This window comes from Mesoplodon densirostris, chromosome 4 (assembly GCF_025265405.1).
Source record: "Mesoplodon densirostris isolate mMesDen1 chromosome 4, mMesDen1 primary haplotype, whole genome shotgun sequence".
Taxonomy (NCBI): Eukaryota; Metazoa; Chordata; class Mammalia; order Artiodactyla; family Ziphiidae; genus Mesoplodon; species Mesoplodon densirostris.
In genome coordinates this window covers 179,241,178-179,268,575 of record NC_082664.1, presented here as the reverse complement: position 1 = coordinate 179,268,575, position 27,398 = coordinate 179,241,178, and the positions used below count along the sequence as shown (strand labels likewise).

General features: G+C 39.9%; 1 protein-coding gene across 1 annotated transcript in view; it reads left to right on the top strand.

Annotated features, from left to right (window-relative positions):
- Positions 1–27,398, top strand: part of CUBN (cubilin) — a 277,325-nt gene that overhangs the window by 216,027 nt on the left and 33,900 nt on the right. The window contains exons 57-59 of the mRNA XM_060097791.1: positions 11,250–11,450; positions 14,094–14,223; positions 18,595–18,812. Coding sequence (XP_059953774.1) covers positions 11,250–11,450; positions 14,094–14,223; positions 18,595–18,812 — 549 coding nt within the window. The remainder of the gene's footprint in view (positions 1–11,249; positions 11,451–14,093; positions 14,224–18,594; positions 18,813–27,398) is intronic.

Sequence of the window (27,398 nt, the reverse complement as noted above, 5' to 3'; positions counted from 1 at the left end):
TAAACTCTGTGAATAAAATCTGTAAGACTATTAACTAGTAATTAAAGAGTTGTTACTACCGTGTCATAGATTTATAGGTGATATTTATTTTCTTCTTTATATCTTTTCTATTATCTTATAATTAAGGGAATGTTATTTTATTTTATTTTTTTATTTTAATTTTTATTGGAGTATAGTTGGCTTACAATGTTGTGTTTGTTTCAGGTGTGCAGCAAAGTGATTCAGTTATACGTACATATATATATTCTTTTACAGATTCTTTTCCCTTTTAGGTTATTACAAAATATTGAGTATAGTTCGCTGTGCTATACAGTAGGTCCCTGTTGGTTATCTGTTTTATATATAGTAGTGTGTATATATTATTCCCAAACTCCTAATTTATCCCTCCCCCTACTTTTCCCTTTTTGTAACCCTAAGTTTGTTTTCTCTGTCTCTGAGTCTATTTCTGTTTTGTAAATAAGTTCATTTGTGTTAATTTTTAGATTCCACATATAAGAACTCTCATATGATATTTGTTTTTCTCTGTCTGACTTCATTTAGTATGATAGTCTCTAGGTCCATCCACATTGCTGCAAATGGCATTATTTCATTGTTTCTTTATGGCTGAGTAATATTCCAGTGTGTGTGTGTGTGGGTGGGTATCTCACATCTTCTTTACCCATTCGTCTGTCAGTGGACATATAGGGTGCTTCCGTGTCTTGATTGTTGTAAATAGTGCTGCAATGAACATTGGGGTGCATGTATCTTTTCAAATTATAGTTTTCTTCAGGAACTATATGCCCAGGAGTGGGATCCGTGGATCACATGGTAACTCTATTTTTAATTTTTTAAGGAACCGCCATACTGTTCTGTATAGTGGTTGCACCAATTTACATTTCCACCAACAGTGTAGGAGGTTTCCCTGTTCTCAACACCCTCTCAAACATTATTATTTGTAGACTTTTTGATGATGGCCATTCTGACCAATGTGAGGTGATACCTCATGGTGGTTTTGAATCACATTTCTCTAATAATTATCGATGTTGAGCATTTTTTCAAGTGCCTATTGGCCATTTTTATGTCTTCGTTGGGGAAATCTCTGTTTAGATCTTCCCATTTTTTGATTGGGGTGTTTGTTTTTTGATATTAAGTGAAAAAGTTATCTTAATAACGGGAAAAACATGTGGCTTGGATTGTGCATTTATATGTGCATTTGTCCTCACTAAATTACATAAACACAAGAATATCATATGCCAATATTATTTAGACTGAAAAAGGAGATGCTGGTAAATGTACTATATAATATAGCCACAGAAAGCACTGCCTATACCAATGGTACATGTGTTATTAGAAGGGAACCTTTACTGACACTGCACAGTAGCTCCCTGAGTTTAGTTGACAGGTTGGGTAAAGGGGCGAGCATACTCTAGACTACCTGACCTGGGGTGGGGTAGGGCAGGCGCGGTATTTTAGGACCGGTCTCAGTGCCAGATTGGCCACCTACTAGTCACATGACTTTGTACAAATTACTTAATCTTTCTGGTAATCACTATAATTCTTACAAAAATACTGATATAAAATAGTAGTTGTGAAAGTCAGATCATGCCCTAGAAACATACCTTGTGAACTATTGTTTTGTTATTTTTGCTGCCACCAGTCAGGATCTCCAGACACGACCTTTAACACAAGTTGGCTGCAAACAGATATTTGGTTTTGCCAGATTAAGTGATTTCTTCTTTTTTTTTTTTTTTTTTTTTTTTTTTTTTGCGGTAAGCGTGCCTCTCACTGCTGTGGCCTCTCCTGTTGCGGAGCACAGTCTCCGGACACGCAGGCTCAGTGGCCATGGCTCACAGGCCCAGCCGCTCCGCGGCACATGGGATCCTCCCGGACCGGGGCACGAACCCGCGTCCCCTGCATCGGCAGGCGGACTCTCAACCACTGCGCCACCAGGGAAGCCCTTAAGTGATTTCTTTTTACTAATGGATTTGCTCGTTCTCACCCAGTTGAAGAGACTGATCTTTTTATAAGATAATATCCTTATGATAACATTTCCAGTGTTAGATGCACTCAGCGTTTTCAAACTGCTAAGTGAGTAATTTCTGGCTTAGATTAAATGAATCATGATGATTCCTGAAAAGGGCAACATTAATCAGATTTATTTTGTGGTTAGATTCTTATCACTAATCATATCAGTACCACGTTTATGGAATACCATCAGCAAGTTAGAGATCCACTAGCTACAGTAAAAATCACCTTCCACCCCTTAAGTGAGCCTGGGGAATTCCTGTGCAGTGTATTGTGATAAAACGGAGTGAGAGTAGCTCTCACGAAAAATCACAGCCTGTCTGCAGGAGCATTGGTCTTCCTAGCTGCCATAGGCCATAGACCTGTTTCTGAGAGATTCTGTCCAAATGACTAAGTATTTCTGAGCCCAAGCGGCCAGCAGGCCCTGCGTTGACCTGGGTGAAGTTGAAAGTTCTGGATCTGCTTTTTGTGGTGGGCCATTGGCACAAAAGGTGGATTTATCAAGAAGAAGATGGACTATTCCAGGCTACAGAATGCTAGAGGGAAACACACTTGTCCATACACTGTGTTTACTAAACACTGACAACTGGTTAGGAAAGGTTTTATTATTCAGGCTAGTTTATTGGTTATTGACCTACACACTGGTGCTCTTCCTGCAGGGAAGTTACAAATGTTCAGTGACCTACTTTCCACTAAACAAGTTGCTCTGAAATTATGTTATGGTATTTTATGTTGGCCTAAGTTTCTCTTTCTCCTTATTATTACATTTCCAATGCTAGGCATTCTATGAAATACAGACGTATGTTTCCTATATAATCTCTACTGAACTATAAAAATTTCAGGGAAATCAAAAGTCATAGAAGAAAATTCCATCTGAGCGTTTACAAGACTTTTTAAAGTTACCTCAAGACTAAAATGGCTCTTGGTATTCTTAACAGCGTCTTCCAAAGTTGTGAAATAAAATAGAGATTTGACAAATTCAAAATGTTACTTTGGTCAAAAACAAAATGGCAAAAATAAACAAAATATAACGAGAAAGCATGAGAGAGAAACCATCAGTTTCCAATGTACTTATTTTGGAATCAGATGTCATCAGGTAAATACTCATTTTATTTTCCCAAATATTGGACAATCTAAAAGTATATTTTTCTGTTTTCATTATTCATGTGGCCAAGTAGATGCCTCCAAGTTACTGGGAGGATTATAGGTCTTTTTTTTTTTTTTTTTTTACTTTATAAAGAAAACACTTAACAGATGAGGTAACCTAAGACAAGCCAGTGCCTTCTGTGCCTTGATTTTGCTATCATTAAAATTGGGTAATGGAGCTTTCCTGGTGGCACAGGGGTTAAGAATCCTCCTGCCAATGCAGGCGACACAGGTTCGAGCCCTGGTCCGGGAAGATCCCACATGCTGCAGAGCAACTAAGCCCGTGTGCCACAACTACTGAGCCTGTGCTGTAGAGCCTGCGTGCCACAACTACTGAGCCTGCGTGCCACAACTACTGAGCCCGTGCGCCTAGAGCCCTTGCTCCGCAACAAGAGAAGCCACTGCAATGAGAAGTTCACGCACCACAACGAAGAGTAGCCCCCGCTCGCCGCAACTAGAGAAAGCCCGCGCCCAGGAACGAAGACCCAATACAGCCAAAAATAAATAAATAAAATAAATAAATTTATTTTAAAAAATCTGGGTAATAACATTGATTCCCCCGGTGATAATGAGGGGTTTAGAATTCTTAACTAAAAAATCCTACATCTAGGTAAATTCTAAACTCAGTTTTTCTCAGATCCAGAGTATCTCTTGATAAGAACTGGATAGCGAGTAGTCCCTTGGCACAGAAAATGGGCGAGAACCAATGCAAATGCATTTTGTTTACTGTCCTCTAGAGATGGCTTCAAAGGCCCCGAGAGGAATAGGGCTAGATTTCCAGAGCAGCCGCCTGGCAAGTCCTACGTAATATTTGCCTGAATTCTCCTTCGTTAACTTAGAAGTCCTGGTTTACAGGGTATGCCTAATATAAAGCTAAAAAGAAAAAAGGAAGAAAATTTAGTTTTAGATTTTTTTTTCCTTTTGCCCTTTTTTCCCACCAAGAAACATAACTGAGTTTTGTCGGTCTTAGTTCACATTTCCCCTCCATTTAATCTAAGTTGTTTTTTTTTTTTAAGTGGCATTATGCAGCTACTTACCATTTCTTTTCTTTGCTTCCTCAGTTGTTTCTCAAGAAATCAGAACGTAGGCCCATTTTGCAATCCATTATTTTAGAAAGCACTGGGCAATGGTTCTTTTGAAATAGTTTTTATTGATATTTTATTCAAATTGGCCAAGCCCCAGAGGAGACGATTTAGTTGTGTGAGGTTCCTTGCTTGTCTGTGTTATAATACAAGACCTTGGCTTTCACACTCTGCGGAGCTTAGTTCTGTACGAGTGCCTGCTTCTCCCTCTCAGGGAATCATCCTCTACTGGGGAGTCCAGTCTCCAAGCTACTCAGAGCTGCCCCCCAATTCCCATCCCTCTCCCTAGAACCCTTTGCTATTTTACTGAAAGGACTTTATCGTATCTGCAATATTAAAATATTTCAACCAAAAGGATTTCCCACTATTTCTAGTCTTCTGGCATCTTTGCCTCTCTATCTATGACTCTGAAGGAAAAGTGCAGTTGGAATCTAAATTCCACAAGTTTACATTATTTGCTGAATTGCTCATCCTTGGCTTCCCTTTCAATTCTCTCCAAGTTCTTGGAATCATGATGATGCCCAGAATTGAACATTGCTCTCTGTAATGAAGATATGTGAATAACTTGATAAAAATTATTTTTCACTATGTTGGATAGAACCTTACCCATTTAAAATAATAAATGTGTCTTACAGTTTTTCAGAAGGATGGAAAATAGTCATAAAAACAAATCATGGAGGATTATTTTACACCTCTGAGATTTCAATAGTAAATATTCATCAAATCATTTACTGAAGATAGGATTAAGAATGACTGTAGCCGCTTGTTCCATGACGTCCGTGGAGAAAGTATCATTCAATTTCAGGGTACCACTCTTCCTGACGAGTTCTCATGTGTCTGATTGAATGCTACCTCCCGGCCATAAACTCAACTATGATATACATCTTGCTTCTTGAAGAAGTTTTTTTAAACCTTGACTAAGTTCTTTTCTCTCCCTAGAAGACAGTCATCCTAGTTGCATTTAATTATATTCTACTTGAGAATTTTGTGTATATTTTGATTGTAATACAAGATATCACAATTGGTTACCCTATGATTATGGAAAAATGTTTACTTAATCATTATTTTCTGATGCCTGTGGTTTTGTGACCAAGTGTCTTCTCGCTGAAGAATCAGACTGATATCTTTGATCTAATGCAGTGAGGGGATGTGTACAGCTTGAGAAAAAGATGTATGTGTGTGAATTATTTGATGCCTGCTGACATATTTATATCTCATTTTCTTGTGTATTACCTTGTTTATGCTAATCCTTGATATGTTCTTAGACTTTAGGTAACTTCACAAATTCTGATATTATGTAATGTTTGATTTCTTATGGATAACATTTGGAAGAGCACCCCACCTTAAAGAAATTACTACTGGAAATGACACGAGAATGTTTTAATCATTAAGCAACTTGCCAAATATCACAACTTTCACGATATATTGAGTCAGGCTTTGAAAATGAGCAGATTGTCTTGAACAGTTTGCTTAGTTATCTGATAATATATTGCCATCTACAAAAAAATTAAAATACTCTCTCAGCTTCCTCTGCTTCTCCTTATTGTTGATACAGACCTTTTATAACAACTAGTGCATTTTGGCTATGTCTCAGTATAGGTATACAACTGCTATTTCACGACTGATTTTTCTGCAATTAAATTAGTTCCTTTAATTTTTTTGAAACATTAGCAAGTCTATGACATACTTTACCTTACATTTCACAGCCTTTCCATAATTTTCTAAGGCAACCACCCCTGTGATAGTCTATATCATCAAAGAGTTAAAAAACTAACTCTAGTACTTAAAGGATATCTGCATAGCAGGTCATTCGACCAAAGTAGAACTGAGATTTTAATCTAGCATCAGCTGTATTTCCTTTCATTCTGTGATTTTGCTTTTACAACTTAATGTATTGTTGCTGCCTAAAGATATTTTTATAGCTAATTCATACTATTTTTTGATTCTCACATTCACCTCCTCTGAACGTTTTAAATTCCAGTGGAGCTCTTGGAACAAGAAAAATTCTAAGGCTATAATTAAGGTACACAATTTGGCAGTATTCAAACTGTGAATCTGAGTTTAATGTATTTCTTTTTTGTCCTGTTTTTCCAACATCATACTGTTTCTTATTACATGGTAAGGTCACTAAAGTTAAGTCTTTAACATTTTTAACTTGTAGATTTATTCCCAATTAGAAGCATTTCTATTCCAGGATTTTCAAAATAAAGGAATCCTTTGGGCTTACTTTAATAAACATATCTTGAATTGATACCTCAAAATTTCTTCAGTTGTATAAAAACATAGCTAAAATGCCAAATGTGTTCCTAAAATGACTTAAAATTTAAATTGCATAGATATTTTCTGATAAAAAATATCAATTTTCTTTAAGATAATACAATTAAAAGAGGAGGGGGCTTTTAATGTACAAATATATTAAAAATGCATACATCAAGATTCTTTCAGTTAAAAGCAGTAGATTATCTTCAAGTTTGCTTAGATGTAGAGTTTATAGAAAGGATACTGGGTTATCTCATCTCGTCAAAGGAAGGTTTAAAAATAAGAAGGGGACTAATAGGCTTCCAGAACATGAATCCTTCAAAATGTTCTGTCTTTCCCCCTCTCTTTCTGCACGACAGCTTCATTTCCTCTTGTACAGCCCGGCTTCCTACCGCAGTCAGGAGACCGCTGCTGCTGTTTTCCAAGTTGAACATGTTTGGCTCCCACTGTTGACTCCTTCTTACTCAGTTACAGTTTGAACACATCTGATTGGCCTAGATGGGGTCTGATATCCTACCTTGGAGTAATCAGTCAATCTATCAGCAGTGCTCAGGACGGTGGGGTTCCATAAAGAATAATTGCAGGGCTTCCCTGGTGGCACAGTGGTTGAGAGTCCGCCTGCCGATGCAGGGGACATGGGTTCATGCCCCGGTCCGGGAAGATCCCACATGCCGCAGAGCGGCTGGGCCCGTGAGCCATGGCTGCTGAGCCTGCACGTCTGGAGCCTGTGCTCTGCAACGGGAGAGGCCACAACAGTGAGAGGCCTGCGTACCGAACAAAAAAAAAAAAAAAAAGAATAATTGCAACCATGATTATGATTAGGATAATCCTTACTATATCAATTAGGAATTTTTATGGCACTATTAACAGGAGACTTAATTCAACCTGGTTTAAACATAAAAGGGCAATTTATTGGCTTTCCTTCTAGACAACCTCAAAGTTGGTGGTCCCTCATATCCGCTTAATCTAGCATTTTCATTTTGTCATCAAACGTTTCACTTTTTCTGTTCTCACTCTGTGCTACTCCAGTGTGAGTCTCACCCTAAAGCTGGCTTCTGTCTTGGCTGTAGGGTAGCTGCCCTCACAGTGGGGCTTGCATACCCCTCCTGCATGTCTAGGAAGAGAGAGGATGTCTATCCAGTGGCATGCTGGAGTTGGCTTGTACCATCTTGCAAGAGTCAGTCATGCTCCTCTGGTCCAAATTCTGCATTTAATGACCTCGCGTTGGTAACTTGACATTGGCTATAGTGGGAGTATTTCTACCACAGAAATTAGCAAATGCTACAAATGAGGGTGTTCCTCTATCCCTCGGAGAGCTGGTTGTTCTATTTACCAGCACACTACTGTCTATTCCAGATTCCAAACAGTTTACCTGAAATTTACTCTAAATGGATTGGCCTAGGTCACATGCCCACCCTTGAACCAAGATCTATGGCCAGGGGACTTGAAATTATAAAGTAAATGTATACCATAGTTTCTTTAATTTATAAGAATGTTCTAACAGCAAACAGGCAGTCTGATTGTAAAGTCCATTATGTCATAGTATGTGCTTATATAAGAGATTGTAACGTAGTTTGGGGCAGTTCCGATGGGGAATTTTAAGTAGGTAAAATGCGTGTGTGTGTGTGTGTGTGTGTATGTGTGTGTGTGTGTGTGTAGGTGTTAGGTACACGTTCAAGTTATCATCTAGATGAGATAAAAGTGTTTTCTGTTGTTTTTGTCAATGAGAACATGAAAAATATTCTATATCATTAGCCATCAGAACAATGTAAATTAAATATCACAATGAGGTACCATTTCACACACAACAAAATGGCTAAAATGAAAAAGACTGACAATATCAAATGTTGACAAGCGTGCAGAGCAACTGGAAGTTTCAAACATTCCTCATGAGAATAGGTACTGATATAACCACTTGGAAGAATTTGACTGGCAGTTTCTTATAGAATTAAATACATACCTTATTTATGACCCAGCAATTCTACTCCCAGGTATTTACCCAAGAGAAATAAAAATTCACGACCATTCTAGTATCTAGAATAGAAAAGAACTCTTAGAACTGAACATTAAGAAACATATATCCCAGTTTAAAAATGGCAAAGGAGGGAATTCCCTGGTGGTCCAGTGGTTAGGACTCCTCGCTTTCACTGCCGAGGGTCTGGGTTCAGTCCCTTGTTGGGGAACTAAGACTGAGCAAGCCACACAGTGTGGCCTAACTAAATATTTTTAAAGTGGCAAAGAATCTGAACAGATATTTCTTCCAAGATATACAAATGGCCAATAAGCACATGAAAAGATGCTCAACATTGTTACTCATAGAGACAGGCAAATCAAAACCACAATGTACTACCATTTCATACTCTAAAGACAAGTGTTGGTGAGGATGTGGGAAATTAGAACTCTCATGCTGGTTCTAATTGCTGTTGTGGTGGCAGAATGGTGCAGCCTCTTTCGAAAACAGGCTGATAGGTCCTCAAAACATTAAACATAGGGTTACTATATGAGTCTGCAATTCTACTCCTACTTATTTACCCAAGAGATTGAAAACACGTATCCACACAAAACCTTGTACATGAATATCTATAGCAGTGTTATTTATAATAGCCAAAAGGTATAAACAAAACAAATGTCCATGAACTACAAAATGGATAAACAAAGATGTGGTCTGTCCATACAATGGAATACTATTGAGCTTGAAAGGAACGCAGTACTGACACATGCTACAACATGGATGACCCTCAAAAACATTATGTTAAGTAAAAGCAGCCAGTCAAAAAGGGCTGAATATTATATATTATATATATATGATTCTGTTTATGTGAGATGTCCAGAGTAGACAAATCCACAAAGACTGAAAGTAGGTTAGTGGTTGCCTAGGATTGGGAGAACAGTAAAAGGGGAGGATGGGGCGTGACTGTGAATGGGTACAAGGTTTCTCTACGTGGGGATGAAAATGTAGAAATGGGGGAAATGTCAGATACCTAAATTTCTGTGGAACTGTGAATTGGTAACACTTTTCCAAAGGACTATTTGATAAATCTGAAAAAGAATTTTACCTTAGTACCAGTAACTCAACTTCTAAAAATTTATTCTAATGAAATAATGAGAAACTTCTGCAAATATTTATAGATAAAAATGTTTGTTTCAACAGCATTTTTATCACAAAAGCTAGAAAAGATAGAATTATTAAGCTGTAGGGGATTAATTGAACATAGTATGGCACATCTATATATTAGAATTTGATAGATGCATTAAATTCAGTGTTTTAAAAGATATTTAATCATATTAAATGCATGATGTTATGTTATTTCATGTTAATAAAAATTAGGTTACAAAAGATCATGTGCAGGATGATCCCAATCAATGTTTTTGTTTTGTTTTGTTTTGTTTTGGCTGTGTTGGGTCTTCATTGCTGCGTGCAGGCTTTCTCTAGTTGTGGCGAGCGGGGGCTACTCTTCGTTGTGGTGCGCGGGCTTCTCATTGCGGTCGCTTCTCTTGTTGCAGAGCACGGGCTCTAGGCGTGTGGGCTCAGTAGCTGCAGCACGCGGGCCCTAGAACGTGCAGGCTTCAGTAGTTGAGGCTTGGGGGCTCTAGAATGCAGGCTCAGTAGTTGTGGCACACGGGCTTAGTTGCTTGGCTCATGTGGGATCTTCCCAGACCAAGGATCGAACCTGTGTCTCCTGCATGGACAGGCGGATTCTTAACCACTGTGCCAGCAGAGAAGTCTCCAATTAATTTTTTAACTATATAATTCACCCATAAAAATGACTGGATACATTGTAGTAATAAAAGTCTCCTTAACTATATTTAAAATAGATAACCAACAAAGACCTACTGTATAGCACAGGAAACTCTGCTCAGTATTCTGTAATAACCTATATGGGAAAAGAATCTGAAAAAGAATAGATATATGAATCACTTTGCTGTACACCTGAAACTAACACAATATTGTAAATCAAAAAAACCCCAAACAACCCAAAATATGCAAATTAAAAACATCCCATCACCAAAAAAAAAAGTGTTTTAAATTTTTTGTTTTTCTGTTTTGTATCTCTCTTTAGAATGGGTTGGAGTATATATCTGTTTTATAATTAGAAAACAAAACAATGATATATATTTTACAATCACTAAACTCTTAAGCTAATATTGTTTGTGTGAACATTTGTAACATTTGTTTAATTAACATTGAGATTCTAATGACGTCTCTGTGGTAGGAGTCCTTTATCTGTGTATAAGCGTCATGGTTAAACGCAAGGTTTAGCAGCACTTTGGCGCTTGGGGCCGGGTCATCCCTGTTGTGGTGGGGGGCAGGGGGCCTGGGGCAGCCCTGCGCATTACAGCACGTTTAGCAGCATCCCTGGCCTCTGCCCACGCCGCGTCAGTGGCACACCCCAGCATGACAGCAAAACAATGTCTTCAGGTACTGCCAAGTGTCCCTGCGAGGCAAAATTGTCCCCAGTTTATAATCACTGAATTAAAGGAGTCATTTTGTAGGGAAGAAAATTCCAGATTGTTTCGAAGTAGGATTCAACGGTTGTGAAGTTCTCCCTGTTTCCTCACCCCTGTGCTTGTTTTGTAACTAGGGTGAGGGTCATTCATCAGGAAACCAAGTTAAATGGCGACTTATTAAAATGGCTGTTGAGTCTCATTTTAATTTCTGTGTAAATTGCGTGAATCGTCCTCACATTTTCGTGTGATCGTTTATGTCGCTTCTGATTATTACTTATGTTGCTTCTGGTTGTTCCATGCCCTGTTCAGCTCGCTCCACTGTAACGGGAAGCTGTGTCAACGACGGCGTGCACATAGTCAGGGGTTACAGCTTATCCTCCACGCCTTTGGCGACCCTGTGTGGGGATGAGAGCCTGTCCCCTGTCACCACCTCTGGTCCCTTGCTGCTTAACTTCTACTCAAATGCACACACCACGGACTTGGGATTCAAGTTTTTCTATAGGATAACCCGTGAGTATCCATAATGATGTAGTTTGGAATTTTCTTTTTTTCTCGAGCAATTTTCATCAGGAGATTTAATTGTATTCACACATCACCAAGTTGAAGACTCAGAGACCTTAAGGGAGAAAATTATCAATTAGGTGCATGGTCTTAAAAAAAAAAAGGGAGGCCCTTTTTCATGAACTTTGGCAGAACTACTCTTTGAAAATCAAATGGAAGATTGAGATTTATTTTTGATAGTTTAAGTTAGAACGAACTGCTACCTTCAGTTATTCGTACATTGCATGAAGTGACTTTTTGGCCTGGACTGTCCAGGTGCCTATTTCATTTTCCCAAGTCACTTTGTTGAAAAACAATCCTTTATACATTTAGAAAAAATGTAAGAGAATATCTTTATGATGTTCTGGTAGGAAAGAATTTTTTAGCAATATGCAAAAAGCACAAGTCGTAAAAGAAAAGATGGATGTATTCAACTACATGATAATTTGCAGCTTCTCTGTATCAAAATCAGGGTAAGACAAGCCACCGAATGGACAAAGACCTTTGTAGCTACCAAGATCTTTTCATTTTTTGTAGACAGTTTGATCCATGTTTGTTTGAAAATCATAAGATTCTATTTCCCTATTTTGAATGGTCTTTTCCTCTCCTGCAATAAACTTGGCTGGTTTGCTGACAGCATTTTTTTTTTTCACATCATCCTAACTTCAGTAACACGGGCAAAAAAAGATCTTGCAAAATGTTTGTTTGATCTTTACTTGACAAAACCCATTGCTAAAGGTAGAAAGTCAAATTGTTTTCTTTCAAATAAATTATTGTTCCCATCCACAGAAGAGCCTGAAAATGTTTATTTACTCATGAAACAGGCCTTCGTGGTTTGTGCACATTAACTGCCACCGAGGCCTGGCCCCGTTTGTAACGCATGATTTTGTGTGGCCCAGGGATTCTATTAGCACAAACAGAACATTCCTTCCCCCAGTTGTCTGTTGGATAAAGAGAAGGGGTGACTTGTTTTATTCTTTTGGTACAACTAGTGTTATGGAGAGTTTCCTCCCCACTTTATATTATTTTACTCTTTAATCCCTCATTTTCCTAAAACACTGTGTACAAGGGTCCACAGTATCTACTATGAGAGTCTCTTTTAAAGAGGGTTGTTGGTATCGAAATTTCAACTCCTGACAATGTACAAATTTGGGAGTTACTTTAGGCATTGACAAGCTTTCAGAGACCACATGATTGTGAACAAGATGAAATAGACTAATGGCTACACAAATCTAACATTTAATTCACTGCAGATGTACCCAGGGACCTGAGCACATGAATAATTATGGGCATAGAGAGAATAGCTTTCCCTGCAATGTGGGCTCAATTGAGACAAAATAAACAAACAGACAAATAAAAAATTACCTTAATAACCTTAAATGGCAGCCACTATTTGGTTATCATTTCTAAGATATGTAAATGGAATATATCCATTGATAGTATATAAACCATAAAAATATCATCAAAATATACTAACCTTACTATAATTTTAGAATCATAAAGTAAAATAAATGTAAACCTTTCTCACTGCTGTGAGAATAGGGCACTTTCCATCATTGCACAGCACAAAGTAATCCTCCTTATATGCAAAGCCAAGCGAAAAAAATAAAAATTCTATATTTTGTATAATGGGATTTCATTCTTTTTTTTTTTTTTTTTTTTTTTTTTTTTTTTTGCTGTACGCGGGCCTCTCACTGCTGTGGCCTCTCCCGTTGCGGAGCACAGGCTCCGGACACACAGGCTCCGCGGCCATGGCTCGCGGGCCCAGCCGCTCCGCGGCATGCGGGATCCTCCGGGATCGGGGCACGAACCCGTGTCCCCTGCATCGGCAGGCGGACTCTCAACCACTGCGCCACCAGGGAGGCCCCATTCTATTTTTATGGCTGTTGTTTTATTGACTAGTCGTAGTAACTAAGGGCTGTGGGCTGTTGATTGCTTCACTCGGGGTGGGCCTACCTTCCTCATGCTTGTTGAGGATTGGTAATAAAACTTGGTCAAGTATGGTCCTTACCAGTCTCATGACCAAATAGAAATACACAGGACCCAAGAGCTATGCATTTGAGCCCACAGAGGGAACTAAACTCCATTATTTCAAACGTGATTTCTAAAGTTACACCTTACAGTAGTCTGTCATGGACATAGGAGACTCCAAGCCATATTATTTAAGATTTTTAGATCACAGTCCTTCCTGGGTTCCTAAGCCCACAACGTGCCTTGGAGTCTGCACAGCTTTTCTAAACTTCCAGCAATCACTGTTGTCCCTCTGAATCTGTCACTGCATTGTAGAGAAAGGACAATTATGTTCCAGCGTGTGACACGTTCTTTCTCATTATTGTCGCTCTGGCCGTTATTTTGGCTCCGACTTAGTCCATCCCAAGAGGTGCCTTGAAACATTCTTCCCTGCCTTTACCCCTTCCTGTCTTTTTCCCTCTAACTCAGTGGAAAAATCTGAAGTATTTGTAAGCACAATAAAGAGAGGTTTACATTGCTTTAAGACAAATAATTATCATCTCTCTTGGGGAAAAAGTTACCATAGTAAAGAATGTCTGGAAATGACTCTCCTCTGCCATGAGTCATAACCATCCTCTGCCTGTTCCCCGCCTTCTGTTGCAGCCTGTGGTGGTGTGTTCAACCTCTCCACCGGGGTCATCAAGAGCCCTTTCTATTCCTACTCTGCGTACCCGAACAACATGCACTGTTTGTACACCATCACCGTCAGGGACGACAGAGTAATCCAGCTCAAGTAAGACCATTTACCTTCTTAAGAAAATCCTCCCAGCTCTGTTTACAGAAAAGGTGTTCATTTAATGATGTGGAGCACTGGGCTTCCCTGGTGGCGCAGTGGTTGAGAGTCCGCCTGCCGGTGCAGGGGACATGGGTTCGTGCCCCGGTCTGGGAAGATCCCACATGCTGCGGAGCGGCTGGGCCTGTGAGCCATGGCCGCTGAGCCTGCGTGTCTGGAGCCTGTGCTCCACAATGGGAGAGGCCACAACAGTGAGAGGCCCGCGTACCGCAAAAAAAAAAAAAAAAAATTGCGGAGCACTGATTCTCATCAGAGGCACATACAGGAATCCGGAGGAAGGGAACGTAAGCATGTGGTGTGATCCTGTTAGCCTGGGAAATGGGCCCCTACCCTCCACGCAAGCCAGTGGTCATTCAGGGGAAAAACAGGCACTCACTCCACCGGCTCAAACAATTGTTGTAGTTTTCCGACAGTTTTAAAGTAGCTTCATACACTGGGGTGTAAAGTTATAAGCCTATCTTTAAATCAAAGGGCATGGGGAGGGCAAGAGAAAGCAGTTTCCATCTTGGGGGCACATACTATACACAAAGAACTTTAATGAACACTTCCACCATTCTCTTATTTAGTTCTTGAAACAGTCAGATGAAGTATGTATTATTAATCTCACTCTACTGATGAGAAAGCATTTTCCATCTTGGGGGCACATATTATACACAAAGAACTTTAGTGAACACTTCCACCATTCTCTTATTTAGTTCTTGAAACAGACAGATGAAGTATGTATTATTAATCTCACTCTACTGATGAGAAAACTGAGGCTCAGAAGTGCTACATCACTTTGCCAAAGTGATACAGTATTCAATGAAGAGTCAAAATCAGAATCCGGATCAGACTGATCTTCTCCCCAAGCCATGTCCTTCATACTCCCCTCTGCCCTTTCTCAAAGGGTGAATTTTCTAAGTACTTAAGAAATTCCTTTGTATTCCCATATCAGAACACCTCTAAACTGGTGCTCTATGAGATATCTTATATCATCAGGAAAATTCTCCCCGATCCTGCATACTTCCAACAAGACGGGTAAAGGGAAGCAACCTCCAGCTCTCTGAGTGACAGAGTTCACTATTGCTGTCATCTGAGATGATGAATTTCTAACCCCTGTGTTTCAGTGATACACAGCATATGATGGAAAGCTCTGAAACTCAGCATATGGTGTAGTTCATGGCAATATAGAATTTTTTATAGAAGCTTAATGGGCAAGGACCCCTCCTACCTCCGTTCCTCCTATATGTCAGTGATCACATTCTCTCCCCGCAGTCATAAACTCTCCATAGTTTACCTCCAGGGACCTCATATATCAAATAGGTCCTTGGACTGTAAGACACATCTCATCAAGCCTGGTTTGCTTCCTGTATCAGACAGTGAGTGGTCTACAGGATGGACCCTGGAGAACACTGCAGGTCCCACCTGAGACTATTTGTAAAGAAGCTGTGCCCCAAAGCCAAAAAGTCCATTAAGGCCCAGGAACAAAAGAATAAACAAAAAATGCCCAATGGCCAGGAGCAGGAGGCCTGTGAAGGGATCACCTGCTCCGAATGGAAATGTAAGGAACGCCTCTTGTCATTTGCTGTCGTGGCACAATACTGGGTTCTTACACGTGTAGGATTAGAGCATATGCTATGATATGTGTATATTTTTTGCTCTTGCCTGGGGCCTGGGGCTCACCATAGTCAAAGTTCACATCAGCACACTTGGAAAATGATTACATTCTTTCTAAGAACCTACATTCTGTGAAACAGATACTATTCTAGGTACTGAAGAAGTTGTAGACATTAGTAAAACATAAATCCTTCTAGGCTCTCAAAATAGGCCGGCCTCATGACGTTTTCTGTTAATGGGCTTTTGCAGATATTTTCTGTGCTGTCATGGGAAAATGATGCAAAGCCAAAACAGCTTTGAGTCTTCTTGGAAACTCAGATTTTTATCTTCATGGATTCACGTTGTGGAAAATAAATGTATTGTCTATAGAAAATAAAAATGAAAGTAGTGTTTTTGGAAATTATCTAGCTATTGTTTTGCCTTCTTTTACTATAGGAACATTAAATGTTACATGTGGTTAAAGAAAATTAAATTTTTCATCTTGATCTTTATCATCAGTTTGAAAACATTCAGCCAATCAAAACGTGTTTTAAAATATTGTATCCTTTTTTTCTTAAGCCTCTTAAAGGAAATATTTTAATCATGAGATATTTTCAAATGATTCCATATTATATGTTATATATTACAGAGGCTAGCAAAAATACCAAAACCCAGAAAACAAACAAAAACACCTGAGAAAGAAGAAGAACCTAGAAAAATGATGACAGGACATCAAATAATTTAAACAGGTTTTAAAAAAATAAGCTAGGGCCTCCCTGGTGGCGCAGTGGTTGAGAGTCCGCCTGCCGATGCAGGGGATACGGGTTCGTGCCCCGGTCTGGGGGGATCCCATATGCCGCGGAGCGGCTGGGCCCGTGAGCCATGGCCGCTGGGCCTGCGCATCCGGAGCCTGTGCTCCGCAACGGGAGAGGCCACAACAGTGAGAGGCCCACATACCGCAAAAAGAAAAAAAATAAAATAAAATAAAATAAAAAAATAAGCTATAATAAACCCACCATAAAAACCCTTAAGAAAATCCATGTAGGAAGCCTTCTTTGTTTGGGAACTCTGGGAATAGTTACTTGAAATGACAAACATAAGACCTGGATTGAAATATGGTGTTAGGGAACTATATTCAATATCTTGCAATAAACCATAATGGAAAAGAATATGAAAAAGAATATATATGTGTAATTGGATCACTTTTCTGTATACCAGAAACTAACACAACATTGTAAATCAACTATACTTCAATTTAAAAAAACGAAAGAAAAGAAAAAAAATACTATGTTAGACAATGAAAGAAAAGTCAGGGATGTATCTGTCAGGATAGGTTATAAGTGGTAACAAACAACCCAAGGCACAGTAGCTTAACTCAACAAGTTTATTTCTCACTCATATGAGTGTGTCCAACGTGGCCTGGGAAGGAGTCTCCTCTCATCATGGTCACTTAGCTGCCCAGGTTGATGGAAACTCATTTCTACGTTTGCTTCCATGATCATCACTGCAGTAGAAGGCAGTGTGGCAAACTGAGTAGTAGTTCTTAAAACTTCTTCCAAAAGTAATACTCATGACTCCTGCTTACATTTCTGTGGCCAGATCATGTCTCAGGGCCACATCAGACCTCAAAGTGTGCACGGAAAGACAATCCTAACAAATGTCAGGAAGGCTGAGCGCTGGGATGTGTGGTGACGTGCCCGTGACGACCACAGTGATCTGAAATGTGAATTTCTGGTTATAGCAGTTAAATAAGACTCAAGAGAATTTTGTTCATGCTTTCCTACCATTGGTTTTTTTATATTTGTTATTTCTTTTATGAGGAATAACTATTTCTTATTCCTAGTTTTCAAAATCATAATAAAAACGATCATTTGTTGGGTCTGTCCTTTTTTTTTTGAGCATCTACTGTATACCAGTTACGATAATTTGGTTCTTACACATTATTTCACTTAACCTTAGAATAAACTCCATTTAAAAAGAAGGAAATAGACTGAGAATGAGAATAAAGCTCTGATTCTAAAACCAGCATTTCTTCCACTCTATCATATTAGCATTCTTCCCATTAACAAAAAAGAGATTGATAGTACCACTTGATCTCACAAAAATAACAAGGGAACAGAGTAAATACCCTATTTTTTTTTTTCTTTTTTTTTTTTCTTTTTGCGGTATGCGGGCCTCTCACTGTTGTGGCCTCTCCCGTTGCGGAGCACAGGCTCCGGATGCGCAGGCCCAGAGGCCATGGCTCACGGGCCCAGCCGCTCCGCGGCATATGGGATCCTCCCAGACCGGGGCACGAACCCGTATCCCCTGCATCGGCAGGCGGACTCTCAACCACTGCGCCACCAGGGAGGCCCAATACCCTATTTTTAATGAGACTGAAAAACTAAAGTGTTGCTGAAAGATAAATAAATATCAGTTCAACTTATCAAAACTTTTATGTCAAGTAGATTTAATATGTCCTTGACTGTAAACCCCTGGAAATCCAGGACTGTATCTTACTCATCTTTATATCCCCAGCGCTTATGACACTCCTTGATGTAGTCTAGTCTCTCAAAAACTTTCCTCTAAACTTTTGAACTGATCAGTAAAATAGTATACTGTTTCTACGTTTCCTATCAAGTGAAACTTGGATGCTGTTGGTGTTTGTCTTGTCTTTTTTTTTTAATAAGAACTAAATCTATAATTTAATGGAAATCCAAATGGAGAACGTTATTATTAACAAGGTTCATTTCACAGGTTCAATGATTTTGATGTGGTTTCCTCCACCTTCTGCTCCCAAGACTACCTGGCAGTTTACGATGGTTCTACCATCAGTGATCCCCTCCTTGGCAAATTCTGCGGTTCCGAGCTTCCACCGGGTGTTAAGAGCAGCAGTAGTAGTATGCTCCTGGTGTTCAAGACAGATTCGTTTCAAACAGCAAGAGGTTGGAGGATATCTTTCTGGCAGACATTGGGTAAGAATTTTGCATGTGTAAATCTATTTTTCATGACTGTTAGTTTTCTGCTTTGTTTAACTTTTTTCACCTGTCTAAAGTTGCTCTTCATTTAAGTTTAGAGGAATATGTCACATAAAATTTTGGTTTTAAAAATTACATACGGTGGGGCTTCCTTGGTGGCGCAGTGGTTGAGAGTCCGCCTGCCAATGCAGGGGATACGGGTTCGTGCCCCGGTCCGGGAAGATCCCACATGCCACGGAGCGGCTGGGCCCGTGAGCCATGGCCACTGAGCCTGTGCGTCCAGAGCCTGTGCCCTGCAACGGGAGAGGCCACAACAGTGAGAAGCCTGCATACCACAAAAAAAAAAAAAAAAAATTACATATGGTGTATTTTGAGTAAAAACAAAATATCACTCAACAAATGTGTCTCTCTAGTATTTAAAGACAAAGTCTGTCTACACCGCCATCTCAAATGAGACCTGAGTCTCATTTTGTCACCCATGGAAATGGTGGAAGTTAAGCCTATAGGTAGCAAAGTCCAGATCAAGAAAGAGGGCCCTGTAGCCTCTGTTGACTTTATCCTTAAAATGGTGAAGAGCCTGGGAGACTTTTAAGTAAAGAGTGCACAGCCTGACTGGACTTCTGGAAAGATCATAGTGGTAGCAGAGTGGAGGAAGGTGGAAGGAAGAAGCTTATCACAGAATTCCAGATGAGAAAGGTTGAAGGCTCAAACTAACAGAGTGGGAATAAAAATAGAAGAAGGATGGAACTCTCAGAGATATTCAGAAGGTAGAATACCTTGGAAGTACAGTGTTGGGAACTTGATGCTTATTACATGAGGACAGGAGTTGAGGATGACTTCTGTGAGTGACTTGTTGGATACTGGTGCCTTAGGAGGCTAAGATTTAGGGAAGAAATATTGTATTTGGTTTGGATCATTTTGGGTTGGAGGGCCTATGAGACATCTAAATGGAGAAATAGAGGAGGAAACTGAAGCTTGAGAAGCAGCTTGGGCAGAGGGGGTGATCTGGGAGTCATCTAGAGGTAAAAGGAAAAGCTGGGTGAGAGGATCAATCAAAAATAGTTCCCCCTCCCGTTTATTTCTACTGCTTCTGAGAAAGAATTATCTATAAAAAATTAACTTGGAACTTTGAATTCTTTAAAACAGCGGTCCCCAACCTTTCTGGCACCAGGGACCGGTTCCGTGGAAGACGATTTTTTCACGGATGGGGGCGGGGGCATGGGTCAGGTGGTAATGCGAGCGACGGGGGAGCAACAGATGAAGCTTCGCCCTCTCACCCGCCGCTCACCTCCTGTCGTGTGTGGTCCGGTTCCTAACAGGCCATGGACCAGTACCAGTCCACGGCCTGGGGGTTGGGGAGCCCTGCCGTATGAGTTAGCCGGTCTGTTCTCTGTTTATCCGTACTCATAGCATCAGTGGCACAGTCTAAGATAATTTATATATGACTCTGGGAAGTGTTTCGAGTCTTCCGTTTGAATATGGAAGTGAATAATGTTCTGAGAACAAACCGCTCATAAAACGAATCGCTTACTGTGAAGACTCAGAGAAACATGGGAGGTTTTCTATGATAAGAATCCGGACTCACCGTTCAAACTCTTTCTTCCTCTTTACCCCGTGCTGTGGCTGACCTTCAGCCCTCTGATAGAAAGCAGAGCTCACCTTCACCTTCTTTACATTTGGTGTGTGATTTTTTTCATGCATTTCTTGAGGGGAACAATTAGACATTTGTGTTTTGAAGGCTTCCCGAGAAAACGCAGACATGGTGCAAATTGTATCAGAAAATCACTTTGCCACCTACCCTACTTAGCTGTATCAACAGTGACTTGAAAGCAAGTCTCATGGGCAGACAGACAGCATTGCCTTAATGGAATTGCCCAAGTGAAGTGTCATATAAAACACAGAGGGCTATTTTGAAAGAAAAATTAATTTTCCTTTGGAGACTTTTTGCACAAGAGAACTTGTTTATTCGTGCCTTTAGCACAGACTTTAGAATCAAATGACACATAATTGCATAGCTCTTGCTACCTGCTTTCAAGTTGTTTTTCTTTTTCCTAATGTATTCTCACATGATCATTGAAGTCATCCTAAAGTACTCCACACGGCTGTCACCCGAAAGCTTCCAAGTGAGCCAGTGTTCCCTAGCCTCGTTAATTATTACATTTTTCTGAGCTACAAAAAGACATTTTCCGACTTAAGGTGATTTTACTGAACTGAAGTAGCACAGAAGGAATAATCTTACACCGTCAAAGGCCCTGCTCATCCATAAGCATTGGCCACTTTCAGTGAATAACTATTTCCTCTGGTCACAGAGAGAGAAGAGGTTTCTGCAGAGAGCAGAAATAGGGTCTCATTCCTTGCCTTCCAGTGTGCTACGCCTGCATGCCTCTCACCTCTTCTTCACGTATAAATGCTATTGGCCGCTTGGGAATATTTAAGGAGTAATTTTAAGTGATCGTTAGTGGTATTTTTTTTTTTTTCTGAACCACCGATTGTTATAATTTTGTACTGTTTTGGTCTTACAAACCTTTCAAGACCACCCATATAAATTCACTGATCACTCTGCATAGCTTTTCAATTTGGTTTGTTTTTTGTTGTTTATGGTGAGGAAAAGGGGAAGAAACAATAAAGAGTACGTTGAATTCTAGGGTTTATAGAATCTTTTTCTTACAGATCTATACAAAGCACTTAAACTTGGCTAATAAGATGCACTTTTCCCCCCAGTCTTGTCCATTTCAAACTGCCCTGGGCGTCCTGTAAAGAGAGAAAAAACAACTTTATGGGTGGGACAGTGAATTTTAGTTTCCAAACCTGTCACTTTAGCCTGGAAGACAGTATCTTCCCTGAATAAATAATTGATGTGAAGAGGAGACCATTTTAGTCTGTGACATCTGTTTAGCTTATCTTGACCTAAACACTGGAGTTTTACAAACTCACTATTTTGACTCCACACTTGACAATACTTTATGTACCTTTGCTTTAATTTTTCCGAAGTCAGTAAAGAGCCGGCTCATACAATAATATGATTATCAGATAACTTCTCCTTGGGCATTTGTTATATTTGTATTGCTAATGAGTCAGAACAAATTTTGGGGAAATATCCCCCTAGTTTGTCGCTAATGAATTATGTGGTGAAATCAGGTTTCCTCTTTTATGGAACTTCTGCTATGAAGGGCCACGTGCACGGGCTGGAAGGTAAGGAGAAAGCAAAAGCCAGCACTTCCCGGGAGCTGAGACCTACCTGTGAAATACACCTGCCTTCCCGCTTTCCCCATCACTCCTCCCCTACATGAATAATTGATCCCCGATAACTGATAACCAGCCGAGTACTCATCCTGGGATCTGTGAAACTCCGAAATTATCTGCAGGTCTAAGCGTTTCTCTGGAGAGTATGCAACTTTCACCCGATTGTCAGTGGTATCCGTGATCCTGTGAAGTTTAAAAAGCCTGCAGTCCTATGGATTTGGCCAAAGTGGGCAAGCTCCACGGTGCAGAACTAACACTGATGAGCACCCTTTATTCTACCCACTTCTGCTTGCTGAGTTCCTGCCCCTCCTTTACCACCAGAGTCTGCTTCAGCTCTGGTTGTGCTCATCTGTGTCACTCACGGAGCATTTCAGACCTGCAGACGTGTTTTTAAGCCATCAAAGCCCCCATTTCTTCTTACTGTACTGGTCTCACGCCAGAGTGCCTCTCAGTCAGTCTGTTTTTTTTTTGGTTTTTATTTATTTATTTATTATTTTAAAAAATTTTATTTATTTAATTTTTTTTTTGGCTGCGTTGGGTCTTTGTTGCAGTGCACAGGCTTCTCACTGCGGTGGCTTCTCTTGTTGCGGAGCACGGGCTCAAGGTGCGTGGGCTCAGTAGTTGTGGCACGTGGGCTCAGTAGTTGTAGCACACGGGTTCAGTAGTTGTGGCTCGTGGGCTCAGTAGTTGTGGCATGTGGGCTCAGTAGTTGTAGCACACGGGTTCAGTAGTTGTGGCTCGTGGGCTCAGTAGTTGTGGCTCACGGGCTTAGTTGCTCCACGGCACGTGGGATCTTCCCGGACCAGGGATCAGTCCCACGTCCCCTGCATTGGCAGGCAGATTCTCAACCACTGTGCTGCCAGGGAAGCCCCCTTTCCTAGTTCTGTTTCTCATGACAGCTTCCCACAGAGACACAGAACCTGAGTTAACCCCCCTCCCCCACCCCCAGCCAGGGGCACTTCCTGTCCTGGGCGCTGCTCAAGGAAATAATAAAGCAGTTATTTCTTACTTGAAGCCGTGCATCTTGGAGGATGGGTGAGACAGGAAAGAACATTTATTCATGCAGTTATGTTCCAGGCCCAGTCAGTCTGTTTTTGATGTGCTCATCCCATTAGATACAAAACTTGTAGATACAGGATTAGATCAGGGATTTAAACTATGTTTATTGACTGTGTTGGACCATAGTAACTAAACTTGTTTTCTTAAGTAATGTATCATATAACCCTTTAGCAAAATGTCAGGGTCAAAAACTGAACTTGGTGCAGTTCGTTTTGAGGTCTGTGGGCATTTGGATCCGTGGGCTGTCAAGGAGAAAGTAAAGCATGTCTCCTTCAGGGTGACATGTCCCGGAAGGGCAAGGCCATCACCCTGGAGACGATGGCGGTCTCAGGGACAAGAGGACGTCAGTGACCAGAGGTTCACGGCTCCAGAGGCTGTAAATCCTGAACACGTGACTGAAGCTCCAGCCCCCTGTTGCCCACAGCTCCTGGGCTGAGGATGAGGGCTACTCTCTGTATCCCTCTGCCCGGGGTATTTGCCACATAGAGAATGAGTCAGGTGGCATTAAGGTCAGACTCACAGACCCTTGCTATGAGACAAAGGCAAAAATACCAAAGCACATGTTTAACAAGGACAAAGGTGGAGACACGCCCAAACGGGCAGAGCTGTAAACCAGGGAGCAGGTGACGAGACCAATGGCTCTGTTACATCATTGCCTGGTGAGGTGCCTTAGAAAAGTCCTGTAACTTTGCTGAGCTCAGCTTTTATCCACTAAAAATCTTCAATTTGAAATATCACTACATTCTATCTTTTAAGAATGTGATGGAGATGCAGTAGGTAATTTCTGTAAAGTACCTTAGACGCCAAAGAGAAAGACTGATATGGATCAGAAAGTAATATTGAAGACCTGGATTTCTACAGGGCTCCATGACCCACCCCACCCTCTCTCTAAGGCAGAGGAGCGGGAGAGATGGGTCATTATTATCAACAGGACCGCTCCAGGGTGCGCTGAAATCTAACCAGCAGACCCTAAAGTACATTTTGTAACTTAAAGCCAAAATCAAAAGCTAAATTCCAATAAAATTCCAAGGCCTGGCAGACACCTAGCACGTAACTGTTACTCCATCAATCCATCAATATTGGCTGTGCGAATGAATTAAAGAATAAATGGATAAATTATGCTTACTTTATAATCACATTATATTATGTATAATATGTATATGTTATACATTGTATCTAGATTGGTCTCATTCTCAATATGCAGTCATGGTTCATATAATTCAGCTATTACTCGGGGTGGTAAATTGGATGATTTTTATCCTTAGAGAATTAGGAATGCAGGGTCAGACTCAACATTCAGGTGGTGCGTCTGGTCTCTGGATTTTTACGTGCTGCCTTAACATCTGGAAACTGTCTCTCAGACATGCTACAGGAAGACAGTTGGCAGTGGTGGGAAGAAGTGGAGGTGGCTGAACAGGAGTTTACTTGTAAGAGGGGATGGGGAAGGAGGAAAGGTACACAGAGAAAGCTGATGCCAGTTTGGGGCGGCAAAGATGGAAAATATAACCACAGCAAACGGAGGAAAATGTAACAACACATCAAGTTCAGACTTCTGCTTCTAGTTATTTTTAAATTTCACAGTTTTGGTGTTAAGTTTGGACTTTGGGAGGGGCGTTCTAAAGTTCTATAGCTAAACATTAAAAAAATAAGCTGAAAAACATTCAGTGACACTAAATATCGATGTGTCTATGTCTCTGTTGTGCTTCCTAGCAGCCTGATGTTAGCTGCCAGACGACATTACTTTTAAAAGTACAATTGCAGTAAGGTAGTTGAATTATAAAGTGAATAATTTCCTAAGTCACTGCTCAAATAACCCTCAGTTTAGCGAAAATGGGGATATTACTGGATAGCAGTGTTGTTTGTCCTCTTAATGTCATTTGCTCCCTCTGATGAAGTCTGACAAGGAGATGAGCTGAAATTGTAAACCCATTTGCAGAAAACTAGACTAAGCTTATTTCCGCTCTTTTTAAGTCTTGTAACTTTCACTGCTGATTAGGCATCCCTTGGGAGATGATGCCAAAGACAAGGTTATCTGCAGTTTCTCCTTTGTGGGTTTTATTGATGAGGGTTTTTTGCTGAGCTGAGAATGTGGGAATGTGATAAAGAAACTAACAAATGCTTAGTTCACCAAAACCTTACAAAAGCAGTAGGCAGGAGTAAAATTCCAGATCAGCCAAAAGAAAAAGAAAAGGTTTTTATGAAAATATATTCCAATATCAGTCTGTGCTCTAACCCACTCACCCCCTCCTTAAATGACCGGATTGCTGCCCCTGGTCTTGAAGGATAGGGTTGTCATTGGGAAAATGAAACCAGATGGTATTGTGAAGACCAAGCTAAGTGATAAAATTGAGTTAGTGGTAAATTATAAGATAACACTTTGAAAAACATTGAACTAAACAAGAAGCTGGGAAGCAATTACTCTGCATAACCTAAACAACACCAGCCCTCCTAAAAATGCAACTCATCCAACAACTGGATGTTTAGGATTAAATTACTTATAAGCATAGATTCCCTGTAATAATCATTATCCTTATTCATTGGGCCTGGCTTTAATGTAGTGTTTCCAGCAGCATAAAAGCAGACTGTCATGTTTATGCCTGGTCAGCATTAAACACTGAAAAAAATTCTTTACTTGTAAACAGTTGTTTAGAGATAAAACATTAGCGGAGACTATATTCTTCTCTTTGTTCTGAGATGTGAAAAATCTGCTACCTTTGTGTGGTAGCTTTCATTTCAGTTCACCCCCAGGAGAAGATGTCAAGGATGCCCAAGGCATACAGATAATGACCGCCTGTCACTGAGCTTCTGTGGGAGGGGCTTTGCATGGATGTTCTCACCTAATCCTCACAGCTACCCCTGAGACAGGGATTATCCCATTTTACAATGGAGGAACAAGGAAGTTAGGAGATTAGGTAATTTGCCTGCAGTCAAAGGGGTAAAACCAAGAGGTTTTATAAGTTTTATAAGAGGTTTTATAAGAGTTTTATAAGAGGTAAAAGTTTTATAAGAGGTAAAACCAAGCTTGGAATCAGGTAGGACTATCTCCCAAATTCATCCTTTTCCTAAAATGCCCACATCGCTTTTGTAGAGATCAGTGAACACACTCAGGACGATGAGGGGTTCTGGGGGTGACTTTTCTCAAAGGCAAGTCTTTTCTTTTCTAACTCTTTGGGGAGATAGAGCTACTTTTCTCCATTCTCATCTTCTCCTTGGGCACTGCCTGCTTTCCAATTTGTACCTAGTCCTAAATAGTGCATTTAATTTCCTGTTACTATATAAATATTGCACATAACTGCAGCAGTCACTATTTCCTCCTTCCCATAAGGAAAGGAAAAAAATATTTTTTAGTAAAATATACTATTTAAAAATAATATAGCATAATTATATATTTATAGTATACTTATATTTATGATACAAATATATTGTATATATTATAAATATAATATACATAAAATATACATGTTTAGTATTTATATTTTAAGTAACATTTATATTTACAAATAATTTATATATATATGCATACATATACACATACAGTAAAAGCCCATTTTCTTTCCGATGTTGACAGACAAATGTCACATCTGTCTTCACAGCTTTGCATGACATAATGGTAAAGAATTAGCACAGTTATATGGAGTATAATTCCATTGGAATATAAGGGTAATAAATTTCTGTATAACAAAAATCTCTAACCCCAAATGATGGCCTCCAATTTACTAAAATTTCTTAAAATTCTATCAAAATTAAGGAATTTGGGCATTTATTTTTATGTTGTAATCCTGATTGGCATTCTCATATATTTTAGTTTACAAATTGGGGAACTGAGTCACACAGAAATTAAGTGACTTGTCAGGGTCTCTTAGCAAGTCTTGAGCAGAACTGGGAAAATAATCCGTCTCCACTAAACCACACTGCCACCAGAGTCATAAAATTTAAATATCAATAGCACAATGTGCAACCTAATATATTAACAAGAACAACAAAACAATTCCATGCCCTTGTTTACATTATTAAAAACTACTGGATACTCTGGTTTGATGAATTTCATATCTTTTCTAACGCAACCTATTTTATGATAATTGAATAGCACATCACTATTAACCCTGCTCTCTAAATAGAACATTTGCTAATTTTTGCTAACTTTTGACTTTGTAATTGTCAACGATGAGAGAAAGTCATTCTTCTATATGGTGTGCTGGAATTTTACAAATTTTTAGATTTGCTCTGCCTTCTGAAATGCAACACTCAGAGATTAGATTTTCTTAAGTAACAGACCTAACA